Source organism: Phoxinus phoxinus, assembly GCF_949152265.1.
Source record: "Phoxinus phoxinus genome assembly, chromosome: 14".
NCBI lineage: Eukaryota > Metazoa > Chordata > Actinopteri > Cypriniformes > Leuciscidae > Phoxinus > Phoxinus phoxinus.
The window spans coordinates 11,587,730-11,608,401 of record NC_136889.1 but is presented as its reverse complement, the minus strand read 5'-3'; the positions used below and the strand labels follow the sequence as shown (position 1 = coordinate 11,608,401).

The following is a 20,672-nucleotide window of genomic DNA, read 5'->3' as shown; positions in this document are numbered from 1 at the left end:
TTTTTCTTCTCAAATTTCTACTTTTTTATATTTGTATTGTGGCTTAGAAACAGCATGTGGACGTGGTTAAGACCTAAGAGGACAGATTTGTGGCAACATCTCTGAAATTAGGTAGTAACTTGAATACTGAAATACGGCTCTTAAAAACTCTTTTCAAACATCCATGAAATGCAGTCCTGGTATGTTATATACTGTAGGCTATATAAGTCCCACCTTGCACCTTTTTGGCATAATTCACTCGGCAGCTGATGGAAACGACTGTGGTTAGCTGACTAGAGTGTCTGTGTATCATCCACAGATGTCTCCACACCTATGTGGTGACCTGAGATCACAGCAGAGCTCATGGTCTGTCACACCCCATTATGTCAACAACTTACCACTCCATATGGTTTAATAGAGTTTCTCTGTATCTCTCACCCTTCAGCTCTAACACAAACAGAAGGGAGGGCAGGAAACAAGTAAAGGGGTCCTGGTTCACCATGAGGGACTGAACACATGCAGCTACATTAAAGGACATCTACAAGTATCAAACTCAAGCATGTTTATGCATGTATTACCACATTTGGAATAAGCACAGCTCATTTAAATTCCAGCTGTTGTGGCTTCTGTCACCTCTGTGAAATAATAAATCTCGAAGTCATGGGGTTTTGATGCCAGAAGGTTTTTATTATCTTTATTATTTAAGACTTTATTATCAAAGCCAGGTTGGTCTCCAGAACAACTCCAGAATGTTGTCTCTGACAGCCTTAAAATACAGTTTTCCATTTACTCCAAACAAGGTGGTCAATGTATTTTATATATCCCACTATTGTGTATCTTAAACTATATTAGGTAAAACAAGAGATCTCAGTTCATCACATGCTTTCTCATGCACAAAGGGTCTTCATGTGATGGTAGCACAATAGTCTTCATATGATGGTAGCACAAAGAGGCTTAAGTTCATCATATGAGCAAATGATCATTGCATGGCAGAATATGGCTAAGGACAAGATCACGTCTTTTCTATATGGCTACTCATCATATGCAGAGGTGGAAAGTCCAGGTTCAGAAAGTAAAAGTCCTCCTCAGTATTTTGTTCCAATCACCTGGATTTGCTAATTAGCACAGTTTTTCAGCCAGGAGATAGAACTAATTAGTGAAATCAGCTGACTGAGTTCATGGGTGGAATAAACATATGGCAGGACTTTTACTTTCTGACCCCTGGACTTTCCACCTCTGATCATATGAGAGCGAGAAGCTCTCTATTTTCACATAGAGCACACTTGATATTCAGCTCAATAAAAATGTTCCACACTATTTATTTTAATTAATTTCCAAAGTGGTAAAGGTAACATGTTTTCAATAATTTATAATGCTGTTTGCAGGAACGGAATACTTTATAGTTATTTCTTACAGCACTTCTTAAAAGGGGCTCCTGATAAGCATTGCATCTAATACTTACTGAGGTCACTACTCACAATGATCCCCTCTAAACCTCTTTATTGTGGTGTTTGTACCTGATTTGACTCATGGTAAAAGCTTCTAGAAGTTACCCAGGGTTCCTTGCAAGGCCTCCAGCGACTAAAGCAGCAATAGAAAATAAAATGCTCTGCCTGAGGCAGTGAAGGTGCTTTGCAGTTTGAGGTGAAGGGAACAGCGGGCATGGATTTCATTATCTTTAACATGAACTCTGGTACCGGTACGACTCTAGTAAAAGCATTTTTTGTGCTTAATCTTTAAATATGGAAAGCTCAGAGCACCCTAAGGATGTCTATACTTCAGGAAGACTATGATATGTAAGTGCTATATCCTTCTTCATCTCAGCTAACTCATCTCCATACAAACTGTGTTCATTTCAGTAGGTGTTACTCCTGACAAAATCAACAAGTGATGTCATCCTTTCATTAATGTGCTGATGACCACCAATACCACTTAACTCTGCAGGAAAACGCAACCGCCCCTCACAGAAAATAGATTCCGTACCACCATTTCTTCATCTGCGCCATCTGCATGAGGCCACCCAGAGGATTTACAGGTAATGAAGCTGGGCTGTGGTGGGTGGGTCTTACTTGTTCTGTCACTATGGTGACGACTCACATCACATCACACAGTGTGAAAAAGAAACACTAAGACTGTACTAAACTCAGATCCACTTCCATGGGGATTGAGGTGAGGAAGATGCTCTTAAAAAAAAAATACCCTCTGGACTCAGATTCATAAGCAACGACAGGAAAACCTTTCAGCTACCACAAAAAAAGAGAACATGATTAATATGATATACTATATGAAAATAACAGTTGTGATGATTACTATTTCTATAATTATTGCATAATGATTATTCTGAATAATTTATTAAACTGATTTGAGGGTGCATACTTAGTAGGGTTATTCCATAAGCATTCGTGTAAAAAAAGAGACAAATTTACATAACATTAAAACAATTAAGTTAATCTGTATTCATATAATACATTGTGTGAAAAAGAGGTAGCTTGTTTCAAAATCATTATAATAAAAAGAAAATAAAACACGGAAAATGAAAATAAACCTAATTACTGCTTATTGATAGTAAGTAAGGTAGTTGTTGTAGTGGTTATGTTTAGGTATGGGGTAGAGTTAAGGGATCTAGAATATGGTCATGCAGAGTAATAGTTCACCCAGAAATGAAAATTCTGTCATCATTTAATCACTCCCGAATTGTTCCAAACATGTATGAGTTTTTTCTTCTGTTGAACACAAAAGAAGATATTTTGAAGAATGCTGGTAACAACTTCTCCAACACAAACTTCTTTTGAGTTCAACAGTAGAAAGAAATTCATACAGGTTTGGAACCACTGGAGGGTGAGTAAATGATGACATGAATTTAATTTTTGGGTGAACTATCCCTTTAATAGTGAACAGTGTTCCCTAATTTATTATTATATATACAGTTAATAAATATTAATACTTATTTTATTAATATTTATTGTGCATTGTCTACCAATTGTTCTGTGTGCAAATCAGTTGATCAGTAAAGCACTCACCTCTGAAACACTTTAAACTGTGAAAACACTTCATTTTAGAGTAGCCATCTTAATGCCCACTACAGCTACTCTGGTGTTCAGAGATCAAAAGCTATCAAAAGCAAACCTGCTATCACCACACGCTGTGCAGTGGAAGCTGAAGGGCTTTAAGGGGAAGCCGCTACAACAAGACATTTTTGATGATATAATACTCAAGGATGTCTATATACTGTTTTTATTTGTTCATTACTTTAGAACAATGATAAAGTAGTATTTACTACAATGCTGAGCAAGAGACCAGTAAAGTCAATGAACATCTAATGTCTAGATTCTGGCCTCTGTACTCCAGTATAAGCATAAGTTGAATTAAAAATGTAATTAAATTACAAAAGGCCACATTAAGTATTTTATTACATATATCATATAGTATTTTATCACAGATATTTTGAAGATCGTTGGCAATCCATTTTTTATTTAGTCAATGGGGCCCATCAACTGTTTGGTAACCGACATTCTTCAAAATATCTTCTTTTGTGTTCAGAAGAAGAGAGAAATTCATACAGCTTTGGAACTACTTGAGGGTGAGTAAATGATGACAGAATTTAAATTTTTGGGTGAACTACCCCTTTAATATATCACTGCAGCATATGGATATGCAGATGTGGTTTGCAGATATGCAGCATTCCCTGGTGTCACATAAATTTCACCGAAAGCGCAACATCAATTTGATTTCAGTGATATTGTACCTTCGCCATCAAGCAGTAGTTTCTATAGTGGTGACCACACTGTGGAAATAATCACCACTATAATGGTTAAGAGACAGTTAGAAAATTACCATCATTTGTCAGCATCAGCAGCTGTAATCGATCTGGAAGCTGAGCAGACCCACACACACACGAACGAACGAACGCACGCACACACGCACACACACGCGAACGAACGAACGCATGCGCACGCACACACACACACACACACACACGCACACGCACACGCACACGCACACGCACACGCACACACACACACACACACACACACACACACACACACACACACACACACACACACACACACACACACACACACACACACACACACACACACACACACACACACACAGTGTGACTTATGTTTAAAACAAAACGCAACTATACAGAAGAGCTATTCGTTTTCACATCCCATAGTTCATAGACACTTTAGAGACATGTTTTTGATATTAAACTGTCACTGTTAAGTGAAACTAATACCACCCCTGATATAATTTTAAAGCAATGAGACGAGGAGCAATCCATTATTAAGGAATATTCCTCAAGGGAAAGGTCGGCACTGCATCATTGAAGTTCTTTTTTATATATCCTCGTTGTGCTTTTTAGGTGATGATTTCAGCAATATTATATGTCTTAGCTAATCTTGCAAACAGTCAAACATCTGTGTCAAGTCTGAAACACTCATCCAAGAAAAGAGTCCACTCCCCAAGCACACGCTACCATAAACAGTGAAGAAGAAATCGTTATCATGATCCTTATTCCCTCCAATTAAACACGGTGTTTGACCACATGCCTCATTATTCTGTGCTAAACAAGCATCAGTGTGGAGCTGAGCTGATCTGAATAAATCATAGCACTGTAAAGATGCCTTTCATCTTTTCTTAATCCCTGTTTTCAAGTCCCTTGGGCAAGTGGGGATGTAATGAAAAATGCCATGGGCTAGAAGCAGACATCACAAACGGGGAAACACGTGTTTGAGAAAATATACACACTTACTTTACTAAAAATACAACTTCATAACATCACAGCTAAATATACATTTTTAGGTGAACTGTCCCTTGTGAAAATGTCAGTATTGGGGTGAAGGGATGAGGCGAGGACTCAATTTTGCAGAGATGATGGGCTTTTTATTAGTACAAAAAATGAAACCGAGACAAGACTCAGGGAAACATGAAGCATCCGACAACAATCTGATACAGGACCGCAAACACAAGGAGAATAAATAAGGATTAAACAAGGCAGGTGAGAGGGAGGACAGGTGGGGCAAATTAACCAATAATCAGGTAACAAGATGGGCAGAGTAAAGACAATAGACAGGAGAGCACATGGCACAAGGAAACACATGACAAGCCATGTGCTCACACCAAACATGACAAAAACACAAGCACATGGCCAGTGAAAACAATCACAAGCCATGTGCTCACACAAACCGAGAATACTCATAAGCCGCATGTTCACACAAAACTTCACAAAAAACGGACAGAAGAGCATGTGGCCCCAGCGAACTCGAAACAGAATTACTGGTAAATATAATCAAAGATGGCTGTAAAAATAAATCTGCATTGTTTATCCTTTTGATCTTTCATTCAAATAATTCGCAAAATTCTAACCTTTCATTGAAGTAAAAGAATTGCAAGTGGGGGGTAAACCAAATTATTAAATAAATGCTTTATTTCAGAACAAGTTTACACCCTTTTATAATAAATGTAATGTACTTTTTGCAACCTCCTTTTGCTAAGATAACAGCTCTGAGTTTTCTCCTATAATGCCTGATGAGTTTGGAGAACACGTGACAAGAGATCATTCCTCCGTACAGAATCTCTCCAGATCATTCCATGTTGACGCCTCTCCTCTTCAGTTCACCTCTTCATTTTCTATAGGGTTCAGGTCAGGGGACTGGGATGGTCATGGCAGAAGCTTCATTTTGTGCTCAGTGACACATTTTTGTGTTGATTTTGATGGTTGTTTTGGATCGTTGTCCTGATGGAAGGTCCAACCACGATTTCTAGCAGGGGCTGATATGTTTTGATTTTTTATCTGTTGGTATTTGATAAAATCCATGATGCCATGTATCTGAACAAGATATCCAGGACCTCCAGCAAAAATACAGACCCACAACATTTAAGATCCAGCGGTGTATTAAACCGAGGGCATGGGGCACTTTTTAAGTTTTACATGACCGTAGAATCCGTGTCTGACAACTGAATATGCTGGAACTTTTTTTTTTTTAGATGATGAGGGTTTTTCTTGAAACCTTTCCAAACAACATGTGGTGATGTAGGGGTTGTTTGAATTGTTTTTTTTTTTTTTTGCTTTTAGGCTGACCCCAAGATTCAACTAATCTCTGCAATTCTCCATCTGTGATCTTTGGAGAGTCTTTGGCCACTCAAACGTTCCTCCCTGCCATGCATTAAGACAATATAGACAGACGTCCTCTTCCTGGCAGATTCGTAACATTTTTAGTTGATTGGAACTTCTTGCCCTGATGGTTGGAAATGAGGATTTTCAATTCTTTAGCTATTTTCTTACAGCCCCTTTCTATTTTGTGAAGCTCAACAATCTTTTGCTGCACATCAGAACTACATTCTTTGGTTTTACCGATTGTGGTGAATGATTAAGGCAATTTGGCCTTTGTGTTTCTTCATATTTATATTCATATGGAACAAGAAGTCATAGCTAAACAATTTCATGTTCCTAGTCACCAGGGTGACAATAATTGTGGCAAACGTGTTTTGATCTGCACGAGAACAGAGTGGATCACATCCCCATCTAAAAAAAAAAACAATAAAATACATCCTTCAATCCTTAAGGTATACATTCTTCTGCTTCTGCATTGAGAATCCAGTAGTACTCATCTCTATATCAAGAGGTGGTGGACAGTGATGTGTCTGTAACTTATGTTTATGTTTAATGATTGACATTTGCTTTAGTGAGGATTTGTGGATTGTAGGGGTGATTGTTTTTATAGCATTAAAGTGCTATAAGTGATGTTAGTCATTTCGCTAACTTCCACCACCACCTCTGTCAATCCTGAATGCTCAAAGTGACTGTCAGGCAGAGAGCGTCAAAATCTTCTGAGTGGCTAAACAATAGCTTCCTGTGGTCATAATCTTTTCCCCCCTTTTGTGCTATTTTAGAGAGTAAGGCTGTCAGAGAGACAAGTGTGATATCTCTGCGCACCTCTTTCAATGATCTCTGTCAGGTACCTGGGACATTTTCTGTGGGCTACTCCATAAAAATTGCAACAGCACCTTTATGAATCTGAATAGTCTGTTCCTGGGACTGAACTTCTGGATGACAGAAGGTCTTTGAGTCTGTTCGGAAAACTAGATCCTCTTTCATAAGGGTCACTTCGCTCCCACGACAGTTTTATTTGGAATTTTGCCAAAATCTCCACCCATGTTTATTCATATGTATTATGTATTGTATTTAATATTTTATAACTTGGAATACAAACTATTTGGAACTATTACATAGTTAAACTATAACATAGTTCAACAAAAACAACCATTTTGTCTTACAAATATAACCATTTAGAAAACAAAATAAAATTATTTCAATTGTTTTTATCTATACATTGAAAGTCAGTAGTGTCCAAAACAATGGACTCCATTGACTTCGACTGTGTGGAAAAGAAAGATATATTTTTCACAATATCTTATTTTGTGTCCTGAAAGTCATACAGGTTTTGAGGCTGAGTAATATAACAGAATGTTCAGGTTCCCTTTACATCCCTTACAAGTCAAGTCTCATCTCATTCTTGAAATTATTTAGTATGGTCAGCAAGCCAAATGTTTTGAATTTCTCAAGTATGATGTAAAATATGAAATTTTGAACATATTGTGCCAATGATATGAATCTGCTCCACCCCTGCAGTGACCAACTACAATTGAACTCCAAGAGCCTCCAGTTTATTAATTTAACCAATATTTGTCCTACAGGCAGAATAAAAGAGCTTGTGCCATCCCAACGGGAGTGGGATCTCAGCTATCTGTGGATTTGAACCCAAAGGGTGAGATAGTCTCTAATAGATACACTGGCTGGGTAATTTGGAGGTGGAGGGTCGAAGTAGCCTGATTTCTCAATTTTGCTGTGCACTGGTGCGGGAATTTATACGTTTGTGGAGCAGCATACTGCATGCGGAAGAGTGCTGAAGTGTTTCATGAAGACAAGAAAAAAGCCTCCCTCTTTAAACCATGGAACCACGAATCTGCTGCACAGGTGACCTCTCTGACCACAGTAGAGACATGGTCCATCTCTGACTCATATTTCTGTGAAGGTGAGAGTGGTTTCAGGTCAGACAATGTTTCAGCACTCACTGATTTTTTAACACTGTGTAAATTAGGATCCATGTTTTAGGTTTTCGAGAGATTATATATTAGGATGGCCATTTGGAGAGGTTAAAAGGTTAAAATAAGCTGGTTTCTATTGTTGAATTTTATTATTTTCAGGGCATTGACACATTTGGGACTGTATGTTTGTATGTGTGTGTGTGTGTGTGTGTGTGTGGGGATGGGAATTAGACACTGAGAACATAAAAAAACTCTATTCAAAATCAAACTTCAGAAACCAGTCAAATAGAATTAGTTAACAAGCTAAGCACCCTCAGAAACACAAATGACATGCAAAAACAAGTTATGCAGTTTTCCTTAAAAGAAATCCACTAAAGTAATCCTTCTGTACACCTTCAAAGAAGCAACTGCACGCGCAATCCCAATTGACCATACATTTGAAAACTGCTTTAGTGGATTTATGACCATTTTACCATGCTGATATTTACATATGACACTTTATGAATCTGCAGGCTCATTTGCATCACAGATGCTGTGGTGATTCAATGTTATTCATAAAGGAGAATGCAAACTTGATTTACACCCATAGACCGCCCACAGGCATTGAGGCATGAGAAGAATAATGGAAGTGATGGAAGATAAGACTAGAAACTATTGTTATGTCTCTGGTGATTTCTGTAAGTGCAGTTCTCACAAGTCTAATGTTTGGACACACCTACTTAATCTTTAGCCTACATTTTCTTTTCTTTTCTATATATTTTTTTTACCATACTATATTCCACATTTTAGAGTCATTGTAAATGACATGTATTCTCATTATTATACGGATTTTGAGAGTTTGCGAGTAAAGTTGGTGAAACTGCGCTTCTACAATCACTGCTTAGTTGTGAAGCAATCTTTCTCTCATGTTTTGCAGGTATGAAATATTCAGATGTACAATGTATTAAATATACAAGTGTATTGAGAGTTTAAACTATTTTTTGCTACCCAAATGTCAATTATCCTTTGCTCTCAAATGTTTTTATTACATGTTTTTATTATATTTTATTGGATCCAATTGATTATAATGCTGTATGAATGAGAGGTAAATCAAATAATTATATTGTGAATATTGTCAAGGCTAAAGGGTGTTATTATCACCAGGTAGTTATTGAGCTGTTGTGAGGATGCAGATCGGTTGCTTTACATTTTATATTCATTTGAACACTGTTGTGTGATAAGAAATAACTTTTAAGTTCAGCTTAGAGTGAAAATTATGAATTGGAGGAATGGATCGGAAATAACGTTATATACACATAAAGTTATATATACAGTATATATATTGAAATGCGATTTGAGTAAAAATAGAATGAATATGTAATATAGTGCATATACTGTATTTAGCAAAATGCAGACGCTTTTAACCAAAGCGACTTACAAATGAGAACAATAGAAGCAGTTAAACTAAGAATAGGACAACAATATGTAAGTGCTGTGACCCTTCCAGTTTAGTCTAAGTATACGTATTTTTTTATATTTTTATAAATAGATATAGAATAGAAGAGAAATGTGATGGATCAAGTGTTGGCGAAAAAGATGCGTCTCCAGCAGTTTCTTGAAAATGGCTGCGGTCTCAGCAGCTCGAGTTGAGTTGGGCAGGTCATTCCACCAACAGGGAACAGTCAAGCTAAAGGTTAGAGAAATATATTTTGGGCCTCTTTGAGATGGCACCACAAGACGACGTTCACTTGCAGAGTGCAAGTTTCTGGATGGCACGCAAGTCTGGAGTAATGAGTTTAGGTAAAAGGGACCAGAGCCAGTGGTTGTTCTGTAGGCAAACACCAGTGACTTGAATTTGATGCGAGCGGCACCTGGCAACCAGTGCAACCAGAGTGACGTGTGCTTTCTTTGGCTCGATAAAGACCACTCTAGCTGCAGCATTCTGGGTCAGTTGCAGAGGTTTGTCAGTGCAAGCTGGAAGACCTACCAAAAGAGCCTTAAAATAGTCCAGTCTGGATAGAACAAGTGTTTAGACAAGGAGTTGTGTGGCCTGCTCTGATAGGAAGGGCCTGATCCTTCTAATGTTGCAATGTGGTCAGTGAAGTTCAATTGATCATCAATCACAACTCCAAGGTTCCTGGCTGACCTTGATGGAGTTATGGTTGATGAACCCAGCTGAATGAAGAAGTTGTGAACACTTCGTTGGTTTGGCCAGCATCACAAGCAGCTCTTTCTTCGCAAGGTTTAGTTGAAGGTGATAGGTCCTTCATCCAGCCAGAAATATCTGTCAGGCAGGCTGAGATGCGAGCAGATGCGATCATCAGGCTGGAATGAGAGGTAGAGTTGTGTGTCATCAGTGTAGCAGTGATAGGAAAATCATGTTTCTGAATGACAGATAGTGATGTCATGCAGATTGATAAGAGAAGTGGTCCAAGCACTGAGCCCTGAGGTACCCCAGTAGCTAGGTGTTGCGCCTTAGGCACATCACCTCTCCACGACACCCTGAAGGACCTACCTGAGAGGTATGACTTGAACCATTGGAGTGCGGTTCCCCAGATGCCCTTCGTCTTAGGATTGACGGGAGGATCTGGTGGTTAACTGTGTCAAACGCAGCAGACAGATCCAGCAGGATGAGAACTGAGGATTTGGAAGCTGCTCTTGCCAGTCTCAGAGCTTCAATTACCCAGAGCAGGGCAGTCTCAGTTGAGTGGCCGCTTTTAAAACATGACTGGTTACTTGACATTATTTACAAGCTGTTTTGACGGATGAAACACTGATTGAGGGATAACATGAGGCGATACATTTCAGTAAGATACGGTATCTTTCAACATACCCTCTCTGATGTTTATTTTGTGCTATAACTAGTTAAGAGGAGATGGTCATACATCAAAGCGGTTAAGGCACATTAAAGAACGGCAAAACGGTATTTATTGTTTGAATAAAATTGCCAGTTTTTTTCCTGCTCTGTCTTGTCTGTCGGCACATTGTCAGTGTCCTCTCTGTTTGTTTTTTCATTGCGTGAGAAAATGGATATGTGGCATGGGAACAGTGTATATTGCGTGAGTTTCACGCTGAATGCTTGAGAGTTGGCAGCCTTGGCCAAAAATAATCCTAGGCTTCCTCTGCCAAAAAACTATATCTCTTAAATAAATAAATGTTGCCAAGGAATTTTGTTTGAAAACAGTAATTATTTTTGCAGTTATTTTGTTTGATGCCACAAGTCGCACAGAAATGACATAGTTCACCTGTAAATAGAAATTACTGAACATTTTTTAAATGCTAGAAAACCTTTGAATAACTTAAAACTGGAAAATATTTATGCTCTGTCTTTTTTAAGCTTTCAGAGACATCAAAAACAGGCCTACTCGGAATTTTGTACTTTATCTGAAATAACAATGCATTATTCATGTACTAGTTCAGAGAATTGCACTATTGTGCCTTTAATGCATCCATTTATTCTGCAGCATGAGCACGTTGTGTCAAGCTTCTGAAATGTAAAAAACAAAACATGGAAAATCAATGTGACATCATGATGACTTCAGCTTTGCTGTGCAATTATTAAGTAACAAGTTATTGTCTTAAAAAAAAAAAAGATCTTGTAACACAAGATCACGTAAGAGTTAAAATGCTTTAGATCATGCAGTCTTAGACACTGCCAGGGTAATTTATAGATGCAGCTGCAGTGAAAAACAGTAGTATACACAAAATTGCATGCACTGAAGCCACATCAATCTTACATTTTTCAGTTAGATAGTCAATATGTAGTGATAAACAGTTATTCGTAAAACCTCTTCTTTTTAGCATTCTTTATATTGCTCTGAGAAACCTGGCCTGTCTGTTATAAACATAATTAAGAAGCCACAGTTACACAATAAACACATCGGGAGCAAGTGCAGAGTATTTGCGGTGTGTGATGCTTATTGTAGTTCTAGACTAAATATGAGCATGCATTTACTCATCTCACTAAACAGATTTAGTATTTTTCAAAATGAATAAAACACATGCAAACTCAGAACATTATGCGAAACTGCAATAATTAAATGTTAAATACATATACTTTATTTATATAATCTTATTTTATTAACCAATGCCTTTGTTGTTGACTTTCAATTGTCCTATTCCACCATACAAATAAGCATAAATTACTTTAGACTTTTTTTTGTGTAAAAGTTTTACATTTGCCAAAACTTAAAAAGAAAAAAACAAGCAGGCAAGCCCAGCCAAGGTGAGAAAAGGTAACATAAAACATTACTTTCTATAAAAAGCAACTAAGTAATGAAATTAGTTACTTCTCTAGCAGGTTCAGTCAAAACACATGCTTGTCGTCTGTTGATCTCGTGGTCTCAAATGTGACACAAAAGTACTTTTGTTAGTAGCTTTGGATAAACTAAATAAACAAAATGCCTTAAATGTAACTGGTATATTTCCTCAACATGTTAAAAAGATCAAGTGACATACTAGCTCCAATGACTTATAAACTGTCGGGGAAAGTTACTTATAAAAGTAATGCGTTACAATATTATGTTACTTTCTATAAAAAAGTGCTTCCTGTGCAAAGTACAACCTAGTGAGAATCAATTACTGCTGAAAAGGGAAGTGTTTTTGATTATAGGCCGTTGTCCAGTGTGACACCAATATCTTTGGCTTTCCTTGTGGGTGAGATGTTGAGTTCTTGGCAAGGGTGGGTCTTGGCCAGGATGAACAACAACTTGGTTTTTGATCAATTGGGCTTCAGATGATGTGTTTATCCGGGCAGAAATGCTTGCCAGACATGCAGTGATTCATAAGGGTATCTGGTTGTCAGAGGGTGGAATAGAGAAAACTAATTTAATATCATCTGCAAAAGAATGATGGGAGAAGCTATGAGAGGGAACCATGAGTGATGACTTTACTAACTGGTTTGGTTTAAAAGGGGGTTTGAGTTCTGATGCCTTTGGAAGTACAGTGGTGGAACTATAGTTGGTATAGAAAGAAAGCAGATGCTTTTTGTGATAGCCTGAAGCTTCTGTTTACCCAGTTCAATAAGGGTGGAAAGAAGGATTCATAGTCTGGCCACATAACATATCTAATTATTATAATTGTTTAATTGACAAATGAACTATCACAATTAAGCCTATCACCTTGCAATACATATTTGAATGCATTAGGCCACTCGGTAAAGTTTAGAAGATGCAGGGCTGGGTGGTTAGAGTATTTAATATGCAGAGTAGCTATAGTTAACTCAGGACACACCCCTAATTAGCATGAAAACAAAATGACAGCTAATGATAAAATAAGAAACTAGTTGACAACAACAGAGTGTTATTAGTGTTTGTGCCTAAGCTTTAGGTAATTCTCCACAAATAACAACTTAACACAAAACTAATTTTGAGAATGAGATATTCCTCCAATACAAACTTTGTTGGAGATAAAAAATTCTCCTTGTTTTTTATGCATAATATAAATTATGAATACTGAACTCTGTGTGAACAGCTTCAAAAGCAACCTGTTGCAGTCTTCACAGTGGAAATGTAAATATTTGGAAGAAATTTTGTGTTTCGGTTATTCAGAAATGTGCTACTGTATATTGTATACTCAGTGTTGTGTGTTATTACTAAGTGATCGAATTACTGTAATTTAAGCACTGTTACCTTGAAAAGGTAAAGTAAGGGATTACTCTTAATTTTTATGCAATTTAATTACAGTTACTTCTTATTGTAACGGCAAAGATATTTACTTCAAATCTATATAAAATAACATTGAAATGTATGTATGTTTTTTAATGTAACCTTCTCCCTTTACACACTTTGGTCAGTTCAAGAATAATTTATGCTATTGTGTTATTAAAAGTGCACTTTCGTATATCTGCCCTTGTATTGTTTGACTGGCTGAGGTTGATAGGGACTTGGCATGTAATTAGTAGTAATCCAATACTTTTTAGAGAGTAAATAGCTAGTAATTAATTACTTTTTAGAGTAACTTACACAACACTGATAATACTTCACAAATTAAATATATATACACTCATAAACTATGCTTAAAGGCCGTACCATATATATATATATATATATATATATATATACATATATATATATATATATATATATATATAAAATATTTTTACATATACATTTTTTTTCTTGCTTTAAAATAAAAATCCACATTGCCTTGACTTGACTAAAGAAAAATGTCAGTTCCAGTCTGTTTGGCTGGCTGCTATTCAACTTCTGGGAGTGACGAGTGTGTTTTTATTATTCAGCCAGGAAATAAATTCTGAAAAACCTAACAACAAGGTTATACTCACGTCAACCCTTTATGGTTTCTTCAGCTGCTATACGATTTTCTTTGATGGTAGTCACTGCTTGACCTTCATGGAAGTTACATGTTTCAGACTGTTATCACTCTGTGACTGACTCTCACAACTCCTTCAGACAGCAGCATGGACCCTCTCAATGGCTACAACAAAGGTCTGGTATTATCCAACACTTCATGGACTGTTCAAGGCTGTTGAAAAGAAATTGTGCTCCTTCTACACAGCACAGCCAGTGGAAGACATCTTACTGGACTGATCATCGGGCAGCGTGGACTGTAACACACATTTCACTAACAAAATCTCTTTCTGTAGACGGTGTCACTATATTTTCAGTAAGATGGAGAACCCTCCACAAAAATCCCCACTGTGGACTTACCTTTCTTTCTACTGTCCCTTGTTTTTGTTTTTTTTGTTTTTTTATACCGATGAGCTCATCCTATTGTGTGGAGATGGCAGGATATAACATTTTCATTTATTGAAATAAAGCTGAAACAATAGAATAATTTCAATATTGAAATATTAGATGAAAAACTTTAAACACCTAAAAATGATAAATGTTGCCTTGAGCAACTCATTTAAATAAAATAAGTTGAAATACAAAAACACTAAAAAGAAAACTAAATAAATATAAAAGATAAAAAATGAATAAATATATTACTACCATATAAACAATCCTAAAATACATATGTAATCTGATGTTTTTGGATTTATATGAATAATAATAATTTATGATTTAGTAAAAAAAAAAAAAAAAGCACTCGTTTTAAAATGATTCAACACTGAAGATTCATCTTTATTGAAAAAATAAAAAATAACTAAATGAAAAGAAAGCTATTTCAATTAGGAGGGCAATGATGCAGTTTCTCACATACAAGAATTGACTGAAATTTAATTTCTCGGTTTTGAAATTGCACATTAAAGTACGTCAAGGGGCTGTAATACAGAACCATGAAGTTTCGATTGTGCTCGTGTTACACCTTCTTGTACAGTTGCAGGTTGCATATACTGTCAAAACATGTCTTGCAATATACTGTCTTCAGAAATTAATTCATCAATCACATACCTTGCATTCTGGAACAATGACAGCCTAAAGTACCATACATTGTAATTACTGTGCAAAAACATAATTTAATATAATTTAGCACTAGTGTACAAAATATGGTCCAGCTCAAATGAAACCTTTCCCACACCGTTTCAACTGAAAATGAACATTAATAGCTGTAACAGATGGAGGACAGATTATATATCTGCTGCTGTGCCCTGGAAATGAATTAGTCTGCAGTTTTATAGATCACTTAGCAATGTGTGGGGATCACTTTGTTTCTAGTTACCTATGCCCATAAAAAGACATATATATAAAAAAAAAACCACACCAATCATGAATGTTCATACTTAAAAACATTATATTTTAATAGTCTAAAAATAAAAAATAAACCGAAAAAAGAACTTGTGACCTCTTGGGAACTTGTGAATTTTATAACTCATATCTAATCCTAGAATTGTAATAAACCATTAAAAGTTACAACTTGACATTTATAAAAGATGTCATAAAAATTGAATTTGTCTGATAAAGAAATAGTGTAGTTTTAAGATTTAATTCTATCCCGTCTTTCCCGTGTAGTAATCTCGTTACATTACTTCTGCTGCATGATTACATGTTGCTGGTGTGTTTTGGCATGTATAGTGTTTGAAAGACATGCCATCCAGACTTCAATTCACTGATGAGGTCTGGGCTTTTGCCAGGGAAAGGTTTTATAAGATCAAGTGGACGTCTTATCTGGCCGCCCTCACAGCTCGTTCTGCCACAGGCTAACCTTTACTTTGCTTTCTTTTACCAGGAGATATGTTTAATTTCATTTTGGCCTTGAGTTATGTCTGGCATGGTAGACACAATTTCAGAAGAAGGACAAATGCAACATGCATTAAAAACAAAGGTCTTAAAACCAAACTACAGTTGGCGGTCTTAAATAAATGCTTCATGAGGAACAACAGCGCATAAAAAAGTCAATTCAACATAACGGCGTCATTGAGCACAGGTCTACTAAGACTGATCTATAAAACTCAGCAGACCACTTGTGTTTTTATTCCAGGATTTGGGTTGAAATCAGCAAATGCATGTCATTTATAATGCAATTTTCTCTTTGTGGGGCATTTCTGTTAATCAATATCATGGCTTGATTCTGCAAAACAATACCATCAACATGCACAATTGTGTGATTTGGGGGGGGTCAAAAAAAAGAAAAAGAAAAAAAAAGAAAAAAAGATTGGAAACAAAGAAACAGCTTCACTAAAGATTCATTGTTAATTTTTCTTTCTTACCACATTTGGTTGTTAATTCACACAAATATTATGTCCCAATCCAAAGGTAGCATACAGACTCATAGTGACCGCTTCTCCCACCCACCTCCTCAAAAAGCAGCAGATAATTCCATAAGAACGAAAAAACAACAACACCGAAGCTCCTTGTGTTGGCCGAGACCCCCTCCCCCACCCCCTATCCCGTGCAGGAATATCCTCGGTCCGTCCAGAGAGGCGTCGACAGTCTGTTTGTGCATCTCAGGTGGTGTGCTGTACGATGTGCTCTGTTCCGTTAGCTTATCCTTACTCGTATCCGAATCAATATGAAGAAGTGAACGCACCGAGGCACAGAAAACAAAATGCAGATTGCTCCACAAACGTACAGACACACCAAATTCTTCCAATCGATGTCTTGGAGGCAGTGCTTAACTATCAGTTACCTCATGCCTGGATACGATTAGCGTTTAGAAGTTAAGTCCAATTGTAATCCATGTTCCACTGTTTTCAAAGGCAGATGGAGCCATATTCCTTGGCAGGGTAAAGGACAGTGACTGGGACGGTGATAGTAAACACAGCTGCTGCAGGTGCAAAACACAAGATTGTGTGCCGGACAAGCTTAGCTTGGCTGTAAATGAGTGAAACGAGTGAAAAAAACTCATTTTTGTTTTTAAATATATTTTTTTTAAACCACCGAGCATCAAGTCTTTAAGGATGTGGAGCTGATACATTACAAAAGAAAGTTTCTCATTCCCATATTCCTTTTTTTTGTACTTGGTCACCAGTTTGAATTCATATATTTATATCCATTTATATATATTTATGTATATTTTATACAGTTAAAAACACCATGGAGATGACAGACTATTTGGTTTCTTTTTTCTAAGTAGAAGTTTCTCCTTAAATAAATGCATATAAATAAATTATCCTTTCACATGTTCTAGACTGCCACTCTCCCACGCTTCTACCCACAACAGGTCCTCAGAAATTCAACGGTAGGTTTCAGTGGTATTTTGGCAGAGCGTTCTGAAGCCCCAAGACACACGGGACGTTTGTGGTTAGTCCTGTCAACCCATTCAGTGGCCAGGCTTTGTGGCATCTTTGTGTGTGTCTCTCGGGTTCACTAAGTGAGTCTCCGTGGGCCCAAAAGAGGCCACTCCCCCTTGTCCACCCCCATTTGCTAAAAGGATGCACACAGTCTCTTTGGCCCCCTGAGGGACGAAGCTACTGATGTCCTCCGGTTTCCTCTGGGCATGTGCTAGCGCTCTGAGCTGTTCCTGAGCCTCATCCAGTAGTGAGACCACTTCCTCCCCTCTAACAGCCGCTCGGTTGGAGACCGTTACGTTGGACTGTTGATTGACAGCTGGAGCATCTGCTTTGCTTTCCAGAGGGCTAGAACGGCTGCTTCCATCAGTAGGGACGGTTTGCATACAGGAGACCTCATCCTGGCAGGAGTGGACGGAGGGGATGATTGGGATAGAGCAGGGTCGGTAGGGAGCAGGAGGACTTTGGCTAGGGCCGCCCGACCTGAGGCTCCTAGCGCACCTGTGGTCTAAGTGGCTGCTCCAAGATCTTGAGGATTGTGAGGCTTGCATATTGTAAAAGGAATCCTGATGTAGGTCATTACATGGGCCGGAGATGTTCCTGCAGACAGAGGAAAAGATGACAGAATGATTAAGGAAAAGAGAGGAATGTATATACAGTATGATTAGAGCGCCAAAAATGAGGTTTCTTAGGAATGTTTGTTGAATCATAAGAAGAATTTATACATATTCTAAAAGCCAAATAAAGCTAAAGTGTGTGATTTCTGCGCCTGTAGGATCAACAAACACAATTGCTAAAATAATGACTGGTTCAAACAGGTTCCTGAACACTGTCACTTGAAAGTCAATCGGCGGCCATATTTGATACATCTCCAGGCAGCTATTTTAGGCATGCAAGACCAACTCTTATCTACTTGAACGGGAAATACTGAAATCTCAAAAACTGCTTGCCGATTTCACATTTAAATATTTCAAATCCAGCAATCTTTCGGTCAAATAACGTTAAAATAGTGTATTTTCAAAGTTGGTCCAGTCAATGCATTGCATGAATCTCAGGACGCTGACTGTTTCAATGAGAACTGGAGCTTTTAACCGCAGCTGCAGTGGCGCAATGACTTTACCAATTGGCTCTCTTATTTAGAAGGCCAGACTTATTCTGCAATATCGCATGGTGCATTTTCTCCCATTCATAGAGATACAAGTGAAACGTCTTGGTATATGCAGCCTTTGCCATTAGTCAGTCAAACAAATAGTCCCGCCCCAAACTCGCACCATTGGCTGAGTCAGTGTTGCTGTTGTTGGGCTGGTTGTGATGCTCAAACAAACAGATTGGTTTCTTTGCTGTACAGAGCTTATTGTGTACACAAAATCAACAACTGCGAATGGCTTACTTATTATAGTTCTCTGCATATTAAGGTGGGATACAAGAATGTACTTCAATAAAAAAAACTGAAATTGACCCTATCACAGCAGACATTATTTGTAATTTAATGTCTGACATAATAAACAACTTGATGAGCTGCATAAAAAACAAGGATTTTTTTTATTTTTTTATGTTGAAGCTATTAAGTGTTGATAGAATAAAAAAAATGACTACACATTCAGGTATCTCAGTTTATTAGCTATTCAACATTCAATCTGTCTGGCTGGTAGCCCAGTGTCTTCTCTGACTCACAATCGTTTAGTTCAGCTGGGCTTTAGCTGGTTTCCTGATTTAGAACTTGCTGCTCCCCGTGGCAGTCATTCTTAAGTTAATCTTCTGACGATTTGAAAGCAAAATTCTTTTAAAAGGGATGAAAGCAGAAGTTCCATCCAACCAGACCTTTGGTAAACTAATCTCTCAATTTAGGAGCAATCGGTATTGTTCCCCTGATTCATTATCTTTGTGTAATAATTCATAATCCCTGACAAAGAATGGCTTTTCTCACAGCATCAATATTTAACCAAGCACTGCTTTTTCTGATAATGACCGAGTCAGAGTTAAGCCTCAATCACGGGGAGGCAAATTGTCTGATTCTATTTTCTATGAAACAGAAGATATGACAGAAATGCCAAGTATTCCAGCAGGCCATGGAGCATTTATCCTGAAAGATCAAGACTTGGAAACAGTTAAGGATGCATGGATTTAGCCTGAGTTTGTGAGATTTTTCTTAAGATTAGAGATCATGATTTGATTTAATGTGATCGTTTACAGAAATGTCAACAGAAAAGACAGCTCTTTTGAACAAGACTAGAATTTCACGTGCTTTTAATGAAGCTCCTTCTGCTCTTTTGTGCTGAGCACATCTCTCCTCTAGTCGCATATATATAGCTTTGACTATACGAAAAAAGGTCTGGTTCACACTGCATCTCATTCTGCTTACAGAGAGGAAGAGCCTGTCTGGACTGTCATTTAGATGCAATGTTTCTCCAATCCTCAAGACCCACCTTCCAGAAAAACAGCAGAAAATATGTATAGACTTGTCATTTAAATGTTTATTTACATTAAAAACTAATAGCTTTGTTTATACTCGGCAAAAATGACTTCATCGCAAAATGAAAATAAAGGTCTATGTTTAGTAAAACTTTTTATGAAATGAAATAAAAATATTGAATGAAACTAGAAAATATCTAAGAGATTGTTTAATTTAGTTTTATACATATGTTCTCATATCCATATACTTTGTTTTAATGTCACAAGTAATAATCTCAAGGTTTACTGGATTTTACACAATTCTTTGGTTCTTTTGTAGCATGGGTTTGGTGGTGTAATAAAAAACAAACATTGTCACGTGTGTACCCTACTTCTCACCGTTGCTTCCTGATGGTTTAGAGCAGTGTTTTTCGAAATGTGTGGCACCCTATACACTAGTGTTGTTACGATACTAGTTTGATACACCTTGAAATGTATCGATTTTCAATACCACAGGAAAGAACTGCCTATACTGTCATACAGATATTTTTTATATTATCTAATTTTTGTCCATCAATTGAAAGTCTATGGAATCAGTCATTTCCTCTTAAGAGATCACTTTATATGGTGACATAAT

The 20,672-nt window shown here is 37.3% G+C and overlaps 1 protein-coding gene across 6 annotated transcripts in view; it reads right to left on the bottom strand.

Annotated features, from left to right (window-relative positions):
* Positions 1-15,076: 15,076 nt before the first annotated feature.
* The window catches only part of nrg3a (neuregulin 3a), a 303,942-nt gene continuing 298,346 nt past the window's right edge, over positions 15,077-20,672 (bottom strand). For all 6 annotated transcript variants that reach the window (XM_079636193.1, XM_079636196.1, XM_079636197.1 and 3 more), the window contains one exon: positions 15,077-18,244. In XM_079636193.1, coding sequence (XP_079492319.1) covers positions 17,677-18,244 — 568 coding nt within the window. In that variant the 3' untranslated portion in view covers positions 15,077-17,676. The remainder of the gene's footprint in view (positions 18,245-20,672) is intronic.